Source organism: Arvicanthis niloticus, chromosome 12, assembly GCF_011762505.2.
Source record: "Arvicanthis niloticus isolate mArvNil1 chromosome 12, mArvNil1.pat.X, whole genome shotgun sequence".
NCBI classification, from domain to species: Eukaryota; Metazoa; Chordata; class Mammalia; order Rodentia; family Muridae; genus Arvicanthis; species Arvicanthis niloticus.
In genome coordinates, this window is record NC_047669.1 from 72,197,615 (window position 1) to 72,216,308 (window position 18,694).

At 46.8% G+C, this 18,694-nt stretch overlaps 1 protein-coding gene across 4 annotated transcripts in view; it reads left to right on the forward strand.

Annotated features, from left to right (window-relative positions):
* Positions 1-18,694, forward strand: part of Eva1c (eva-1 homolog C) — a 74,838-nt gene that overhangs the window by 20,302 nt on the left and 35,842 nt on the right. For 3 of the 4 annotated variants that reach the window (XM_034515280.2, XM_034515279.2, XM_034515278.2), the window contains exon 2: positions 15,971-16,167. The exons of the other annotated variant lie outside the window; for it this stretch is intronic. In XM_034515280.2, coding sequence (XP_034371171.1) covers positions 15,971-16,167 — 197 coding nt within the window. The remainder of the gene's footprint in view (positions 1-15,970; positions 16,168-18,694) is intronic. 4 annotated transcript variants of the gene reach the window in all.

Genomic DNA, 18,694 nt, shown 5'->3' on the forward strand with positions numbered 1-18,694 from the left:
TTGTCTGCCATGCAGGCAGGGTTGCCTTCTTGACATCACTTGGGATGTGTGCATCAGAAGGTTCCCAGTTGTCATCTCTCTTCCCATGACCAGGAAATCCCTGGAAATAATTCAGTGAGTGCTAGCATTTGCAAAAGACAAATCCATGAACAGTGAGTGAGGCTCACCTGAATGTTTATTGGCAGACGGGATCTGGTGTTCAATGTATCCAGCCTGAAGGTGGCCAAGAACCAAGACTTGAAAACAAACTCCTTGGATGTGGTGTTGGATAGAGCTGCGGAAGCAGGGTCTCAGAGGGGAGGGGTGTTGGTCACTCAGCTGTCACAAATGAGGCAACGGGTGGAGAACAGTAAGCATAGATGAGGGCAGCCAGGGGAGCTGGGCTCTGAGCAAGGGTGAAGGAAGTGTAGGCTCCCAGGTCCAGCTCTCGTGTGTGTGCCAGGGAATCAATTAAGGATGAATACAGAGCTCCAGGCCAGCCCCGCCTAATTACTGTGCAGGCGCCCGTATTTCTTTTCATTTGGTGACTACCAATCCAGCCGCCCGGTGTCTATGAAATGCCGGGTGGAGGGTGAGGGGTGGGGTGGAGGATGGGAGGGTGGGAATGCAGTGGGTTACCCAGGTTCTAAGATGAAACCAAAAAACTGAAGGCTGGATGGTCTGCCCAGAGCATCCATGGAGCCCAGGTGACAGCTGTGCCAAATGCAGCTGGTCGTCTAACTCGTACTGAGGCACCCTTTTCCGATGACACCACTTAGGTCAGAATCAAGCCTTAGGAGCCACGGGATGTTGGGTTTGCATCTGCTTAGGAACAACATGGTGTGCCTGGTCAGGAGAAGAGGAAACTTGCCCTGCATTCCTCACTCAATAACCTTTTGTTTTGTTTTGTTTTTCGAGACAGGGTTTCTCTGTATAGCCCAGGCTGTCCTGGAACTCACTCTGTAGACCAGGCTGGCCTCGAACTCAGAAATCCGCTTGCCTCTGCCTCCCAAGTGCTGGGATTAAAGGCGTGTGCCACCACTGCCCGGCTTCAATAACCTTTTGAGGTTTAGAATGCTACTGTCTAAGTGTCATCATCCCTAACATGAAAAAAACAAAACAAAAAACTACTGTCATTAACTTAAGAAGTGAGACAATTTTCCAGTTAACTGAATGAAGCACAAAATCCATGCCAGTAAGTCTGACTTCCTCCCTTGATTGTCTTACCCATCCTGAGAGTGGGCAGAGGAAGAAGAGCCATCAGAACAGAGAGCAGTTAGGAGGTCGGGGTGAGCGGGGAGACTGCACTTCCCAGCCACGATGTCTACCTATTAGGTTCTGCCAGGCTTGCTGGTTGGCCAGTGACCCAGAGCGTTGTTTCTGAGAGCCTTTTGTTGAACACAGAGAGAGGGCTGCAAATTCGGCCAACTCCAAGCAGAAAAGGATCAAGGGTAGATTTCATATCTGGGTTTTAAGTGCTGGTAAAAGTTGCATTAAGTTATCAAGTGCACTGCGAACCGGGCTTCCTGGCAAAATGGCTCTGGAGTTGGGGGGATTACTCTGCGTCCTGAAGAAAAGAAAAAGTGTTTTGTTTAGATGCTGGGGGGGGGGGAAGTGGGGGTTGATCCAGTTTCTCTTAAACTAATCTAACCCAGATGGTGCTTGCTGAATAACTTTCTGAGGTTGGTACCTGGTAGAAAACAAGGTGTTCATTTTATAGGGACCAAAACCTTCCACTGGAGAGGCACAGAGGGGCTCCTACCAGACCTGCAGGGATCAAGTAGTAAGTGTAATCTAAAGATGGTAATTTCAGACTAACAGCACGATGAGAGTAATTGTTTAGGGTAATAATTTAATTGATTGATTCATATCCTCTCCCCTGCCTCTGTATTCATAGTTTCTGTATCTGTGGCTTCCACTAACACTAGATTGAAGGTTCAAAATAAAACAAAACAAAACACCAACCCAAAAACCTGCATATATACTGAGCATGTACAGGCTTTTTGTTCAGTACCTCCTAGATGACACAGTATAAAAACTAGATACAAAGCATCTTATTATGTGCTGTAGTCAGCATCCTAAGTGATTCAAGGCCTTTAACATATACGGGAAGACTGCAAGGGTTATCCGAAGATACATGTTTTTGTTGGTTTGGTTTTGGAGATGGGGTCTTGCTACATAGTTGTAACTCCTTGGCTTTAAACTCCCTCTGTGGCCCTGGCTGAAGAACTTATGGCCAGTTTCCTTTTCTTTCTGTGGTTTCAAATAAAGAACCTGAGTTCTGAGGACTTTCAGATCTGCAGACCTTTCTGGAACTGTTATCCTGTGCTACCCAGGCATGGCTGTTTCCACGTACATGTAACAAACTGTAAAGAGAACCCTGCAAGTCCTGACAGCTCATGAGGACTCGGCCTGCTGCTCATTCAGCTCTGGCTTGGCGAGTCTTCCTCAGTGGCTCTATTACTCTCATTCAAAGATAATTCACTGGGGGTGGAGAGATGGCTCAGCAGGTAAGAGCACTGACTATTCTTCCAGAGGTCCCAGGTTCAATTCCCAGCACCCACATTGCAGCTCACAACTGTGTGTAACTCCAGTTCCAGGAGATCTAATGCCCTCATCCAGGAATACATGTAGGCCAAACACCCAATGTACATACAAATAATAAAGAAAGAAATAGAAAAAATAATTCACGCACATGCACATGTACATGTACATTTCTAGGTACATGGCCATTGATAAAGTATTCCAATGGGGAAAACTGACTATGTCCTCAGTAGTAATTGCAGCAGATTTGGGGTTGTGGCTAACACTGACCATATGCAGAATAATTACGGCAGAGCCCGCATCGCGGCTAACAAACAAGCATAAGGATCTGCAGTCCACACAGATGAACACACTAACATTTCACCTAAGGACATCAGTCAACAGTGGCCTGCAGCTATGACAGTAGTTCTGTACCATTATAACATAGCCTAGGTTGTCATCGCTCTGCACGTTGTGTATAGGTGTATGCTATGATATTTGTAAAACTCCGAACTTGCCAAATGACAGGATTCTCTGGATCTATACCTGCATTTACAGAGGCTTTATTTTAAATTTAAATAATGTATATTTGTGGACGGTAGGGTGGGTATGTGCACATCTGGTGCGGGTGGCCGAGGAGTCCAAAAGAAGGCATCAGATCCCGGAGCTGGAGTCACAGGCAGTTTCCAGGCACCCTTCTCCACAAGTGCTGAGGACTGAGCTCAAATTCTTTGTATGAGCAGCACATGCTTGTGACCAGTGAGCCATCTCTTTAGCCTGCGTCTCTGTTTTAGAGTGATACGTAATTCCATATATGTGGATGTCCATGCAGAAAACATCCGTTTAAGACATATGTGAGTATATAGGGGAAGCATGTCCATAAAACAGTGGGTCAGTGCACAGAGACACAGAAGAACTCAAAGTCCAGGGGAAATGTCGAAAAGCCTCTGGGTGGGAGACAGTGCGGCTGGCTGTGACATGCTGCCCACTCATCAACGAGAAGCTTCTCATAGCTTAAGGCAGAAAAGCCACAGAACCAAGCATTCCCACCACGGGGAAGCCGGTAATTGTTAGGATTATTTTTTCCACTGAGACATTTGGGAGTACTCGAATTTTGAGTGTTATTGAACAGCATATGGGGAAAGTTCATGCCTTTGGCAATAGGATTGTTTGGTTTTAAGACAACCAAGCAGTTTTATTGTTAAAGGAAATAGTTGTTGTGTTGAGAAAGGGTGCCTGAGAGCTGACATCAGGCATCTGAAAACCTTATATCTTCCCCTCCCTCCATCCCTTCCTTCCTCCCTCCTACCCTCCCTCCCTCCCTCCCTCCCCGTCCCCCTCCCCTCCCCCCAGTGTGTGTGTGTGTGTGTGTGTGTGTGTGAGAGAGAGAGAGAGAGAGAGAGAGAAAGAGAGAGAGAGAGAGAGAGAAAGAGAGAGAGAGAGAGAGAGAGAGAGAGAGAATATGCATGTCTTCTCAGCATCCCCAAACTGGAGGCAAATGATGCATGACATCATTCCCTTGGGAAGTTGAGCATCTCCTCTCCAAGACGCTGTATTCCTGAATTCATACTAAGCCTGAAAGCCGTACATTTGGGGTATTGGATGCTCTTCCCCTCTTAGGGTTTTGATTTTCAACAAACCTTGGAGGGCTAATCTCTTTGTTTCTTTCTGTCTTTATCTTACTAGTTCATTTTAAAAATAATGTGACCAAAATACCTCAAGCTGGGTAAACTTATACAGAAAAAAATAAATTAGATTGCTCATAGTTTCAGTTCAAGGTCAAAGGCCAACGTCTGGCATGGCTCTCTTACTGGAGGAACTTTGAGTTACCACAGGGCGTCACATGTGCAGGTGTGTCTGCTTCCTCAGCTCTCATTCCCTTATATAGCCGCCGGCTACTCTGACATTACCTAAGCGTAGTCACCTGCCTTTGAACTGTAGTCTGATTCAATTCTAACCTCCTAATTCCTACAAATACTAATTAAGGTTTCACTTGAATCCATGAAGGCACATACAAACCCCACATTGCCCTCATGTCCTGGGTCCCTGTCGATCACCTTTCTCATCACCTGTGGGCAGCTCTAGAGGAAGCATACCCTCTAGAACCTTCCCCAGTCAGCTTTGATGAGAAGATTCATTACTGCTGCTGAGACTTTCTGCTCTCTCCTCTGCATTCCATCAAAGGCAAGGCCAGTTTCCCAGTGTGGCTCACATCGGGGTTAACTCAGATGCATGGTGAATATCGTGATTGGAGGCTAACACACGAGACCTCGGTCCCTTTTCTGTCTGCTGTAATTTAACTCCTATCATCCGTCCGTGGCTCCCCAGCGGTAGGATCTTTGTGGCTGTTGTCTGTTCTTTTTGGGTTTTATTTTCAGAAGGGATCTTGCTGGGTGGCCCCTGATGGCCTGGCACTCACTGTGTATACCTGGCTTACCTCAGGCTTGCCAAGCCCTTCTTATTCGTGCACCTTGCATGCAGGGCCTTATGGGCATAAGCCACATTATTGAGAAGCAAGTCATTTTTAAAGATTCATTTTTGTTTTTCATAGATGTCTATGTGGTTGTCTCTGTGTACATGTGTGGGCATCTGAGGAGGCCAGAAGAGGTAGTTGGGTCTCCTGAAACTGCAGTTACAGAAGGTTGTGGACTGACCAATGTGTGTACTGGGAACCAAGCTTACGTCCTCAACAGGACCAGGGTGTGCGCCTTAACCAGTGAGCTACCTCTCCAGTCCCCTGTTGCAAGTCCTTAATTCAAAGAAATGGTTTCCCTAATGAGGTTTGGAAAGTGTTAATCCTGACATTTGCCAGAGAAGAACCAGTTCCACAATTTGGAGTCAATTTTGAAAGCAAGCTTTAATTAAATACTGACCAGGATGGAGTTTCTTAAGGACCACTCCCTGGAATTTCCAGCTGAGTGGCCCCGAGACATGTTACAGAGACTTTTAAGGACAAATCAACATGGCCACCATATTTTCCCATGTGGCTTTGTTATTTCCTAAGAACTACAACTTCCAGCATTTCAGGAAGTTACCAGTCCTTAGGCAGGTGAAATTTACAACTCCTAGCATTCCAGGAAGTTATCTGGTCTTTGAAAGGGTTACTGGTTAAAGTTTTGGTTTTACAGGAGTTAGCAGAATGGGATGTAGAACACCATCACAAAACAGAGTGGTTTTGTTACTTTTCAAAATCGGACCAACTGCTTACTTAAAGTAAGCAACAGCTATAAGGATTCCAGATTATGATACAAAGTAAGGTAGTGGTTGCAACCAAGAACCCCTGATTCTTTGTGGCAGAACAGAACAGAGGGTTAGTTCCTGCTCAGGCCACTGTTCTGTGAGACTGGAAAATCAAGGAAAGTTTACTCTGTGTAATCACTTAAGGATCCAGGCTTCTTCCTTCTTGGGACAACCCCATCCTTTGGGGTCTTAGCTCTTTGTCCATGTAGGACAGCAAGTGGGAAAGCAAGAACAGGGGTGTCCCATAGAGACAGGTTTCCTGGCCCAGTTTTCCATTGGCAGACATCTCTTTTGCCCTCTTCCCATTGCCCCAACGTTTGCTGGCCAGTTTGATGGCAGATATCCTGCCCCCTAGAAGCTACTAGAAATAAGGTGGGCTTCCACCCATGCAGAAAGTGTCTCTGCTCCATGCTTCAGTTGTTCCCTTCTTCCTCTTCCTTCTCTTATTCTTTTTTTTCTGGTCAACTTCCTTATTTTTTTTAATTGGGTATTGTATTTATTTACATTTCAGATGTCATTCCTTTCCCCCATTTCCCCCCCCCCCCGCCCAAGAAACCCCCTATCCCATCCCCCCTCCTCCTTTCTGCTTTTATACCATTTTAATTACAAGCGAGTATTAAGGTCAGTTCTAGGTTGAGGAACTAGCAATACAATAGCTGCAAATAGTCAAGGAACAAAGCAAGACAAGAAACACAAATAGCCAAAGAACAAGCAAGGCAATAAACAAAGTTCCATGACCAGGCTTCCTCTTCTTATCTGCTGTTTGGCCCGGTCTGAGTTTAAGAATTGTAATCGCCACCGATATCTTGCCACCTATGTCCTCATGTGACTTCCCCCTTAGGTATCTAAGAAACAAGCAGCTGGATCTTGTTTTCTTTATCTTCAGACCTTCTTTCTAAAGGGTTCAGAGACGGCTCTCAAATGGCTTCAGGCATGCCGGGCAAGTCCTCCGCCACCTAGCCATGGTGGGTCCTCATGTCACTGATTTTGTTTGTTTGGGGTGATGCCGGGACTTGAACCCAGGGCTGTATGTGTGCAGCAAACACTCTACCTCTAAGTAGACATTCCTAGTTCACCCTTCCCCCCAAGTTCACTTTTTGGTCTTACTGCTCTTGGCATGTAGGGCCTAATGGTGGTCTCTTTACCTGTGGAGGGGCCTTCCAACACCCAAAAGACCCTAACTCATGGCTCTAAACACACTCAACAAACATGAAAGAAAAACCATGTTTTTCTGGAAATGAACTTCAAACATGCAGAGACACCTCTGGATGTGTCTCTTGACATTCATTGCATGAATAGAAAGAAGGGTGTGGTCTCTTATCAGGGGAGGAGGGTACCACTTCAATTGTTTTTTTAAAGACATGAGAGGATAGAACAATTGAATTCCTCTCTGTTTCCAGAACAGTTGTGAAATTGTGAAATTGTCCTCTGGTGACTCAGGGACTTTAGCACCTGGATGTGGAACCAATGACTTTGCCCACAGAGTGACTCAGGCAGCCTTAGCTCCCAGAAAACTTGGAGAATCTCTGACTTCAAAAGAGAAAGAGGGAAAAAGACTTGACAGCCCATTTGGCCTCTTCTGCATAAGTGCGTGATGCTTCCTTTTGATTCCAAATCGACACAATCTAGAATTACCCCTGGTGTCTAACTCACAGTTTGTATTGCTGTGATTAAATACCATGACCAAAAACAAGTTGGGGAGGAAAGGGTTTATTCAGCTTACACTTCCACATTATAGTCCATCACTGAAGAAAGTCAGGACGGGAACTAAAGCAGGACAAGAACCTGGAGTCAGGAACTGATGCAAAAAGCCACAGGGGAGTGCTGCTTACTGACTTGTGTGCCTCATGGCTTGCTCAGCCTACCTTCTTATAGAACCCAGGACCACCAGCCCAGGGATGGCACCACCCACAATGGCCTGGGCCCTTCCCCATCAATCACTAATCAAGAAAATGCCCTACAGCTGTTATCTTATGGAGGCATTTTCTTAATTGAGTCTCCTATCTTTCAGATGACTCTGTCTGTCAAGACAATAGTGTCTGTCAAGGTGACATAACACTATTCAGCCTGTGAGCATGTCTGTGAGGTTTGTCTTGATGGTGTTAACTGGTGTGGAAATACCCAGCGTGAAAGTGTGTGTGTGTTGGGGGGGTGGGGTACCATTCTCTGGTTTTAGGCCCTGGACTACAGAGAGTAGAGAAAAGCCACTGAAAACTTGAGCATACTTTACTCTTTCTCTTTGCTGGTGACTATGGGTTGTTGCTGGGGTCCTGATTTCTCTGCAGTGATGGACTGGAACCTGGAACTGCGAGCTAAAAAGAAACCCTTCTTCTGAAGTTACTTTTGGTCAGTTTTTGTTCTCTTTAGCCACAGCAACAGAAAAGAAACTATATAACAATCAGGAAAGTTTACACAAGACTTAAAGGCTGGAGCAGTCCGACATCTCTATAGCTCAGCAGCTGTGGCTCTGACCCACAAGGCAACCTCTGGGCTGAGTGCTTATCTCTGAGCTGTCTGAGACCAGAGGGATGGAGAGTGGCTGCTCTGGATTCCACCAATGGGAACTCTGCATTAATTGTTCTTCAAGATGGATTCGAACAGTGACACGCAGAGTTGCACAGCAGCTTATGATAGGTAAAGGATGCTTATGCCCAAGATATCGTTTGATTCCCACAATAAATCCTGGGCACCAGGACTGAGGGCTGAGCATCACACTGTTTAAACCTTTGACTTGACCTCTAATCCTCTGTTCCCTCCCACCTTCACTGGCCAGCTCACAAGGATTCCAAAGCTTTATGGGACTCTGCAGTCATCCCAGTTAGATGCAGGTCTTGGCCCAGACTGTATTTTATGTCGTGCAAGTGAAGATCATTTAAGAATGATGTGTTCACTCTTGCTCTCCTGCTTTCTCCTGCTCTTGCTTTCCCTTCCCCCCTTCCCCATACCTTCCCCTCCCCTCTCCCCATTCCCTTCCCCTCCCCATTCCCTTTCCCTCCTCATTCCCTTCCCCTCCCTCTCTCCATTCCTTCCCCCCTCCCCATTCCCTTCCCCCTCTCTTCCCATTCCCTTCCCCTCCCCTCTCCCATTCCCTCCCCCCTTTCCCCACTCCCTCCCCACTTCCCACTTGCTCATGCCTGGCCTCTACTTCTCTTCATCTTCCCTTCCCTCCTCCTCCTCCTCCTCCTCCTCCTCCTCCTCCTCCTCCTCCTCCTCTTTTTCTTCTTCTTCCTCTCTCTCTCTCTCTCTCTCTCTCTCTCTCTCTCTCTCTCTCTCCCTTCCTTTCTCTTTCTCTCCCCTTCTCTGCCTCTACTACCCTCTTAACTCCCCTCCTCATGAGCTTAATAAAAGAAAGAAAAAAGAATGATGTGTTCAGCACACCACAAGAGTGGTGCATTTTACTCACGCACATACCCATGTTTGCATACATACATACACACGCACGCACGTGCTCGCGCACACACACACACACACAAACTGATGATGTATTTGATGTACCATTTAACTCACACATACCCATGTTTGCACACATACATACACATTCACACACACAGACTGATGATGTATTTGATGTCCCATTTAACTCACACACACCCATGTTTGCACGCACACACACATACACACACAAGTGATGTATTTGATGTACACACACACACACACACACACACACATCCATGTACACACACAAGAATAATGTATGTAATCGAGTCCTTACATGCCTCCTGCAGCTGGTGGGGTTGTGTGCCTGCTCTGGTCAGGAGTCTCAGTGCATGTAGCATACCTGGCTCTGAGGAGTTCTGTAAAGGAGCACTGTTTTGACCCCATTTTTGCCCATGATGCCCAAGCTTTTGCTGTGAAATGCCCCTCCTGCCCCACAAAACAACCTTAGAAATCAGCCATTCCTAGGATTCTGTTCTCTGTCACTGCGTTCTTTATATAGAAGCGAGTTTTCACTGTCAGCGTGATGAGAATGCTCTCAAGAGTGACTTTCAATAATTAAGACCTGACTTCTTCATATCTTTACTTAATATTTTTATTACATTTATTTCTTAATGTGTGAGAGGCATGTGAGTGCCGTGGTGCGTGTGTGAGCATCAGAGGACAGCCTGAAGGAGCTAGCTCACCCTTTCCACCACATGGGTTCCAGGTATGGAACTCGGGTCCTCAGGTTTTGGGGCGGCATCTTCGCCAGCTGAATCTTATGTCTTCATTCCCTACTTCTTCCCAAAGATGGAGGGCAACTCTCAGCTCCCACGGCTCCTTAGCAAACTCTCCATCTTTATTTATAGAACAAGAGCATAGAAACCTTTTTATCTAGTCTCCTCTTAGGTCTCCTCAAGACTAGCCTTTCAGTTGTTCCTTTGAGGAAGATTCTGGCTGGAGAAGCTGTCAGAGTTCTCATAATATAGGGTAGCCCTTTGCCAGGAAAGAGAGTCTGAGCCATAATCACAAGCTGTGGCCAGGCTCCTGAGCTGCACCCACTTTACAGTAAGCTCTCACCCACCAGTTTAACCAGCAAAGTCTCACAGGTAACACTGGACTTTAAAGACAGACTTTTAAAAAGAATACACACTTCTACTTATGCTGGACATTGTTACTCATACTGTTTAATTCAAATTTTGGGTAGCTGAGGCAGAAGGATTGCCATGAGTTCTAGGCCAGCCTGGGCAACATGGTAGGTTGTGGGCTAGGCTGCTGGGATACAGTGTAAGAGACCCATCTCAACAGGAAATAAAATATTAAAAATGAGCATGGGGTGGTGGCCTCCCCTGTGATCTCAGCACTAAGATCGGGAGTCCAACATCACCCTCAAGTAAACAGCAAGGTGTAGCCCAGGCTGGGTTGCCTGAAGCATTGTCTCAAGAAACAGGACAAAATAGTTCACTTCAGTCTTATCCTAAGATGGTAAGCAGAGTTAGGTTGTAAAACCCCTGGCAGGGACTATGACAATATAAAGCATTAGACTCATCCAGTATGATCCAGAGAGAAGTCGTAACCAGAGGTAGCACTGGTAACTGTTTCTTGACAAGTTTTATCTTTTGAAGCATCGGAGAAAGCAAGGTGTGGGGAAGGCAAGTGTGTTCACTGAACAGCACACTGGTAAGAATGGACTCTTCCTCACCTCAGAGAACTAGATGCACTCTGACAATCCCACCAACCGGCTGCCCCACTCCTCTCTCTTTTGAGGTGCATGTGACCCTGAGAGGGTCCCCATTTATTGTACAGAAACTAATCCACTTTTAGTGGCTATTCCAAACTGCTCAGTGTTATCTCTTTTTCTATTATTATTACATTTATTTAGTGTGTGTGTGTCTGTGTGGTCTGTGTGTAGGTATGTGTTGTGTGTGGTGTATATATGTGATGTGTGTGTGGTATATGTGTGTGTGTGTGGTGTATGTATGTGTGGTTGTGTATGGTATATGTGTGTCTATGTGTGTGTGTGTGTGTGATGTGTATGGTGTGTATATGGTTTTGTGTGTATGTGTGTACACCCACATGTGTGCATTCTTGCTATGGTATTTGTTGTGGAGGTCAGAGGTCAAGTTGTCGGATTAGTTCTCTCCATGGGTCCCACGGATTGAACTCAGGTTGTCAGGCTTGGTGGCCTGACACTGAGCCACCTTCTTGTTCCCTCTGGGCATTCTATTGCTCTGCCCTCAAAGGATTTTTGGCTCACAGTTGTGCTTGCCCTTTGAGCTTGTGACCCCTCTGGGCAGGACCTCAGTTCCCCTAGGCTTCCTTCCTCCCACACTCATCTGCTTTGCTATACTCACACTGGGACCCATGAGCTCTCATTCCAAGCAGTTTCTTGTCAGTACCCACTTTCAAACTTACCAGCCACAGCTCACAGTGAGAAGCATAATTTGCACATGATCTAGAACTCACTTGATGTCTATTGACATATACAAATGTATACACCCATAGGTCTTCCTCACTTTAATTCAAACACACTTATTTTAAAAATTGTCCCCTTAAAACTGTTCTTAAATCTACAACTCTGGGTCTCTCATGCGCACCAGGTCATTTTAACAGTCACAGAAGAAACCAAACTGCCACAAATTTAGTCTCAAAACAGCTCAGAGGGGCTGCTGGGAACCTCAGCTGTAAAGTGCTGGCTTTGATTCCTAGGCAGGCATGAAAGAACAGAGGGATGGTAGAACGCTTTGTACTCTCATGACGGAGAGGTGGAGGCGGGCAGATTGGCTGTCCGTCTAACTAGTGGCCTACTTGGAAAGCTCTGGGCAATGAGGGACCTGTTCTCAGTGAGAAAGGTGGACAACACCCAAGAGGAGACGTAAGAAGTTACTCTCTGGCCTCTATGAACATGTGAGCAGACATGAATGCACCCACACAGACCAGATTTGTAGTTCTAGAGGATCAAAGTCCGAAGTGGAAATGGCTCTATTCTGAAGCCTTTGGGATCTTTTTCTCTGGTTTTTCCAATTTCTTAAGGCCACCAACACCCTTGGGCCAATGACTATTTGTCTTTATTCCTGTCTTAGCATCTGTTCCTGGTGTTGCCCACCCCTGTGCTTCCTTCCTGATAACAACTCTTGTGGGTCAATAATAACTATGTTGGGCCGTCATAGATACTATGTAGCGCAGGCTGGCCTTGAATTCTTGATGCTCCTTCTTCTGCCTCCATGGGATCACCCAGTATCCATAGCGTCTGTTGGATTCACTCTCAGTGGTGTATGTAAGAGTTTGGGCCAGTGTGAGTGACGTTCATCTACCATCATAATCCCAGACGTCAGACAGTAGTTTTATGGCCCTGTGTGTTCACTGTGCCCTGCCTGTTCCTTCCTCCCTTCCTGTAACTCCTGTCAATGGTGATCTTTCTCTTGTAGCCACACTTTAGTCATTCCTAGGACATCATATGATTATAGTTGTATGGTATATAGTATGTTGCTTTTCAGACTAGTTTTTTTTCCCAGTGATGTAGATTTAAGGTAAGGTACCCCTGTGTCTTTGTGTGTGTGTGTGTGTGTGTGTGTGTGTGTGTGTGTGTTGATAACTCATTTTCAAAGACTAGAGCTCCTATGTCTCTAGTCCTTGGTTTTAAAACCAAGTCCTAGTTTTGGGCCCAGTTTCGAAACAGGGACTGGGCTAAATATAATGCAGGTTTTACTGCCCAAGTGTCCTCTTTTAGCTCAGAGTAAGAGGGCCTGGATGATCTTGCATTCATCCGTTCTGAGCAGTCCCAGGATGAAAATGTGGGGTAGAGCAAGTGGTTTGGGCGCAGCATATACACGTGTGTTTTGATGGAAATGGTCCCACAGAGGTCAAGCTCCATCTCATGGGAAGAGAACGTGGTTCATAGAGTGAGGAGAGGTGCTAACCTGACATGGTCAGAATTCCCCTGTTGCTCCCGTGGCGATCTGTGCAGCAAGCAGTTAGTATTTGTGACTTTCCTCATTGCTGTGGCCAATGACCCGGGGAGGAGCAATGCCAGGAGAAAGGGTTTATCTTGGCTCATGTTTTGAGGCTAGAGTCCACTATGTCAGGAGTGTGACACAGATGATCACAGTGTGTCTGGTCAAGTGGCAAAGAGATGTACTGAAGCCCATCTCGCTTTCTCTCTCTCTTTTTTTTCTCAGTTTAAAATTTCTTTCTCTGTTGTTTTTTTATTGTTGTTGTTTTGTTTCCTTCTCTGATTCTGTCTTTTTTTTGGGGTGGGGGGGTCTGGTTCTGTGTGAGTTTATGTGCTTGTGTGCATTGGTGCATAAATCTGTGTGTGTACCTGGAGCCCCTCGGAAGAGGGCATCAGGTGCCCCCTCCCCCTCTACCACTCTCTACTTGCTTCTCTGAGGTGGGGGACACAGGGCTCACATTTTCTCAGCTACACTGGAAGTCAGCAACACCAGGGATCCTCTGAGATGAGGTTACAAGCATGCACGGAACTCCTGGCTCCATACATGGGTGCTGGAATCTGTGCTCTGATCCTCAGGATGGCATAGCCAGGGCTCAAATCACTGACCCATCTCCCCAGCCCCTCTTTTTCCACTTTCAGTCTGGGACCCAGGCCATGGGATGGTGCCATCTGCATTTAGAGTGGGTCTTCTCTCTCCTCAGCTAAACCTTTCTGGAAACCTCACAGACAGCCCTTCAGATGATCTCAATTGGTATCAAGATCAACCATCACAGAGCACTTCTGTATAGGCATCCAGGACCCAGAGCTCTTCTGTCTCAAGACCCCACCATCCTTACACCCTTGTCCTGCCCTGTAACTATCAGAGTAGCAAACCATCTTTTGTATAAACAATGAGCCTTAAGCCAATGTCACCCTCTGAGAATTACTTTGAAGTTGCAACCAGCTCTGAGGGTGGGGGCTGATGGACAGGAAGTTTTAAGGAGATGCCCAATGGGATCAAGTGGCGGGGCCCCTGCCTAGCACATTTCAGAATAAAAAATGCTGGGCCTTCCAAAGTAACCACCCTGATTTCCTGCAGGCAGTGTGCCCCGCAGGGAGTTGAAACCTATAAAGAAATCCTGAACTACTGGAGTTTGTCACTAGGTCAGAGGCTCCCTCCCTAAATGCTCTGCAAGGAGACTGTGACCCACAGCCTATTAAGTTGAGGGCTGGTGGTAGAGAAGCAAGAATCGGATTCAAACTGATGCCTGACTTCCTTTTGCTGTTCCTATTAGATGTTGCTTCTCTGAGCAAGGTAGTCTCCCACAGGGGAAGAAGGAGGAGGAGGAGGAGGAGGAGGAGGAGGAGGAGGAGGAGAAGGAGGAGAAGGAGGAGGAGAAGGAGGAGAAGGAGGAGAAGGAGGAGGAAGGGGACACTATGGCTAGGGTAAGCCTTCCAGTGGAGACTCACAGTCTTCCTCAGAACACTTGCATATGAATCAAATGACCCAGGCCAGACTTCGTGTGAGCGTCCAGAAAGCCTGAGTACCTTTAGTCAGGAACTATATTTCTGAGAGATTATAAAACCTGAATGGGACTCCCATAGGCGTGGGTCGGCTGTGTGAGAATCAGAGACTTCAGGAACAGCCCCTCCTCCCATAAAACCTCCCTGTCAGTCTGCCCAGCAGATCCCACACACACCTCAGCAGAAAGTCCCTGGCTCTGCTCCCAGGAGCCTCACTGTTGACCTCATGAGGTGTGAGGAGGAGGAAGGGAGAGCTACACTCTGGCTAGAACTTACTTCCTCATTTCTGAGAACCAGCCCGAGTTTCAGACATGCCAGGTTGTTGGTCCCCAGAGCTTCTCAGAGCTCAGGCCCAGCCTGACTCCTCTTCCCATGGCTTGAGAAGTCACTGGGGAGACTGGCACCAGGGAGAGTGTACTTCTGTTTCCATGGCTGATGGAACAGTTTCGGGAATGGGTGGCTGTCTACCTCAGAATCCCCACTCCTATAGTCCCAGAGGACTGAGATCAAGGTGTGGGCAGAGCCGTGAACCTCAGTCTCTGCCGATGGCTGGCCACTCGGCTGCCCTTGGCTTATATACTTCCATCGTTTGGCTCTTCACATCCTTGTCTTCTGCCTCTTTTCTTTCTCTCTTGTCTCCTGATGGGGACACTCGCCATATGGCATTAAGGTTTCCCTTGAGCTCAGCATCCCTCGTTTTAGCTACTTGTAACTGTATTCCTGTTTTCAAATAAAGTCACATTCTGAGCTACAGTAGGAATACAGGAGACATTATTCAGTCCACAGCAAAGCTCCACTGTATTTCCCATCACCTCCTTCCCCCGCCCCCCTGAACTTCTTCCCAGCAGGTCTTACCCTATGCAGGCAGCCCTCTCCAGCTTTCCTCTCTGGGGTGAGGCAGGCCCAGGAGTGGTTTCCTGAATTTAATGGCATCCCCTTACTCCAGGAAGGCCTGGAGATTAGAGAACTCAAGTCTTCCTTGGGACGGGTGTCCACATGCCCAGGGACACCCACTCAGCGTACTTATTGCTTTGTCGGCTCTTCCAGATTCCCTGGGCTCACGCCCAGTCCCTCAGTGTGCTTCCTGAAGGGAATGGAGCCCTCCAAGCCTTGCACCAGGCCATCACAGACCAAGGTACCTGGTCCATGCAAGAAAGCCAACATGTGACCCCACAGCCCCTGTTAGCCTCCTTGGTCACTATCCCTCATCTTCTGCAGAAGCTATATATGCCCACACCTCCTTAGCCCAGCAGCCCCTGCCTCAGGGACATTAGCATCTCCTTGCTCTGAAATTTCTGTAGGAATGGGAAAGGGGGCTTCCTGGGGGCTCCTGTAACCCAGTTGAATATTTTCCAGGTTACTTAACCAAACTCCTGCAAAACCACACCGCCTATGCCTGTGATGGGGACTATTTGAATCTACAGTGCCCTCGGCATTCAACAATAAGTGTCCAGTCGGCATTTTATGGGCAAGATTACCAAATGTGTAGTTCCCAGGAGCCCACCTCCCAGAGGGAAGACAACCTGACCTGTGTGGCAACCACCACTTTGCAGGTATTGTGTTTCGTGGATGTTCTAAGATAATGAAATAGTTTTTTTCCCTCTCTTTCCTCTATCTCTGTCCCTCTTTCTCCTCCCTCTTCCCTACATTCATGTGTGTGTGTGTGTGTATGTGTGTGTATGATTTTACAGTTCATTCAAAGCAAAAGTCCATGAAAACCCAATTACTATACATCATTAATTTTTACAAGTGAGCTACTACTTGCTTCTTAAAATGGGTCTTCGTCATAGAGTACAAATGAAATCCCTATGAGATAAAGCATTCCCTCGGCACACCTTCAATATGAAGTTGGTCACAGGCATACTCTTTACTGTACTGAAGCAGAACATAGCCAAGCTGGACTTCATTCTCCAGGCCCACATCACTGATAAATGCCCCAGTGGGAAAGGTGTAAGCCCCAAGTGTCTTTCTGATACCAGAATTGGAAGTCACAGACTTCCTAACAAATGACCCAAGACACATACACACACACACACACACACACACACACACACACACACACACCATACACACATACATACACACATACACACACACATATACACACATATACACATATACATACACACATACACGCACACACACACACACACATATACACACATATACACATATACATACACACATACACGCACACACACACACACACACACACACACACACACACACACACACGTCTTTTGTGTCTCATGGTTTACTTTTCTACCTGTAGACAACCTTTACTCTCATTTGGAGAACATTCTGAGTGATCTTGGTTGAATTTGTTTTACTTCTGAAAAGTGCCAAGAGAAACAGCAACAGCTTCACCAACTTCCTCCTCCTCCTCCTCCTCTTCCTCCTCCTCCTCCTCCTCTTCTTCCTCTCCTCTTCCTTCTCCTCTTCCTCCTCCTCCTCCTCCTCCTCCTCTTCCTCCTCCTACATTTTCTCCTCTTCCTCCTCCTCCTCCTCTTCTTCCTCTTCCTCTTCCTTCTCCTCTTCCTCCTCCTCCTCCTCTTTTTTCTTCTCATCCTCCTCCTCCTCTTCCTCCTCCTCCTCTTCCTCCTCCTCCTACATTTTCTCCTTTTCCTTCTCCTCCTCCTTCTTCTTCCTCTTCTTTCTTTATTCTCTTCCTCCTCCTCCTCTTCTCTTTCCTCTCTCTTCCCCATCTTTCTTCTTTTCTTCCTCCTTGGGCATATTTGAGGAAAAATCAGTACATATTTAGGTCAAATCATTTCACTGGTGGAATTAGCTTATATGTGGGGTACACATGCACCTTTTTTCAGCACTGGGGATTAGCCGAGCCCAGAATCTCCTGCTATAGTCTCAGAGCTCCCCTTTTTCATATTTGAGACAGTGTCTTGCTAAGTTGCCCAGGCTGGCTTTGAACTTGCTCTGTAGCCCACGTAGGTGGTGGACCTCCATCCTGCTGCATTGTATAAAAGCTTGGATTACAGGCCTTTTCCACTAAGGCTAACTCTATCCAAGCAATTTGTAATCTGTCTCCTCAACTACCTAGCTAAGATTACTAAGTCACTGGTCTGGGATGATTTTAATGCCTCTCAAGTTCTTTGCAACAAATGGTATTAGAAGTCGGCTTGATTATGGTCAGCATAGAATATGTTCATGAAGGTAAATTTACCAGAAGGTCTAAGGAGACTACTGTATAATTTTTCTAATGCCCACAGAAAAGAAACAAAAATATCAGATGACACAAAAAATTCTTCTATTTTTCTAATACCATGTATTCAGTCCAAAAACCATAGCACCTGGGCAATCGTGTGATTGGTGAACAACAAAAGAATGTGTCTGGCTAACATGTCCCTTGACATGGTTTCTGCATTGTGATGAGTGACATGTTTCTTTGGAAGTCAAGCGTAGTGTCTTTGAGTGCCCCACCCAGCCCTGCTCCCTCCCTCTGGGCCTTCCTTCCAAGAACCATAGTCCTGCTGACCGTTCTCCTCCTTCCTCACCCAACCCAAGTTGCCAGGCGCCTCTGCTGCCCTCCAAGGTGCATGAGATGAGAGCTGGCCAGCACCAGGAGTACAGAAGTACCCAGTTGTTGAAAGTGCGAACTACTGGCACCCGCATCCTTGCTGGAGCCTGGTGCCCGGAGGCAAGAGGAAGTTCATTTAGGCTGACATGTTAGCATCTGTGAACACAATCAGAGGCTTAGTCTGCCAGGAACAGCCCTGCGCAGCTCAGCAAGTTCCTTCTCCCTGGGGCTTCACACTATACTGAGTCAGCCAGTGTCCCTAGGGGCAGTGGTGTTTAAGATAGGGACAGATTAACATCTGCCAAGGTAGCCACTATGGAGCCTCTCAGTGTTTTGCAGTCGGTAACATGGTTTGAGCACAGTCTGCTTCAGAGCCTGCTCCAAGGCTGTGATGGAAAGACCCAAAGGCTGTGTAGTTCACCAAGGCCATTAGCCATGCCAGTGTGTGCTTCATCCAAGAGCTGGGCCTCTCACGGATGTAAAGGGTCCCCCCACTCCAGTTCTTTCTGATTGACAGATCTGTATCTCCTGGGTAGGTGACATAGCAG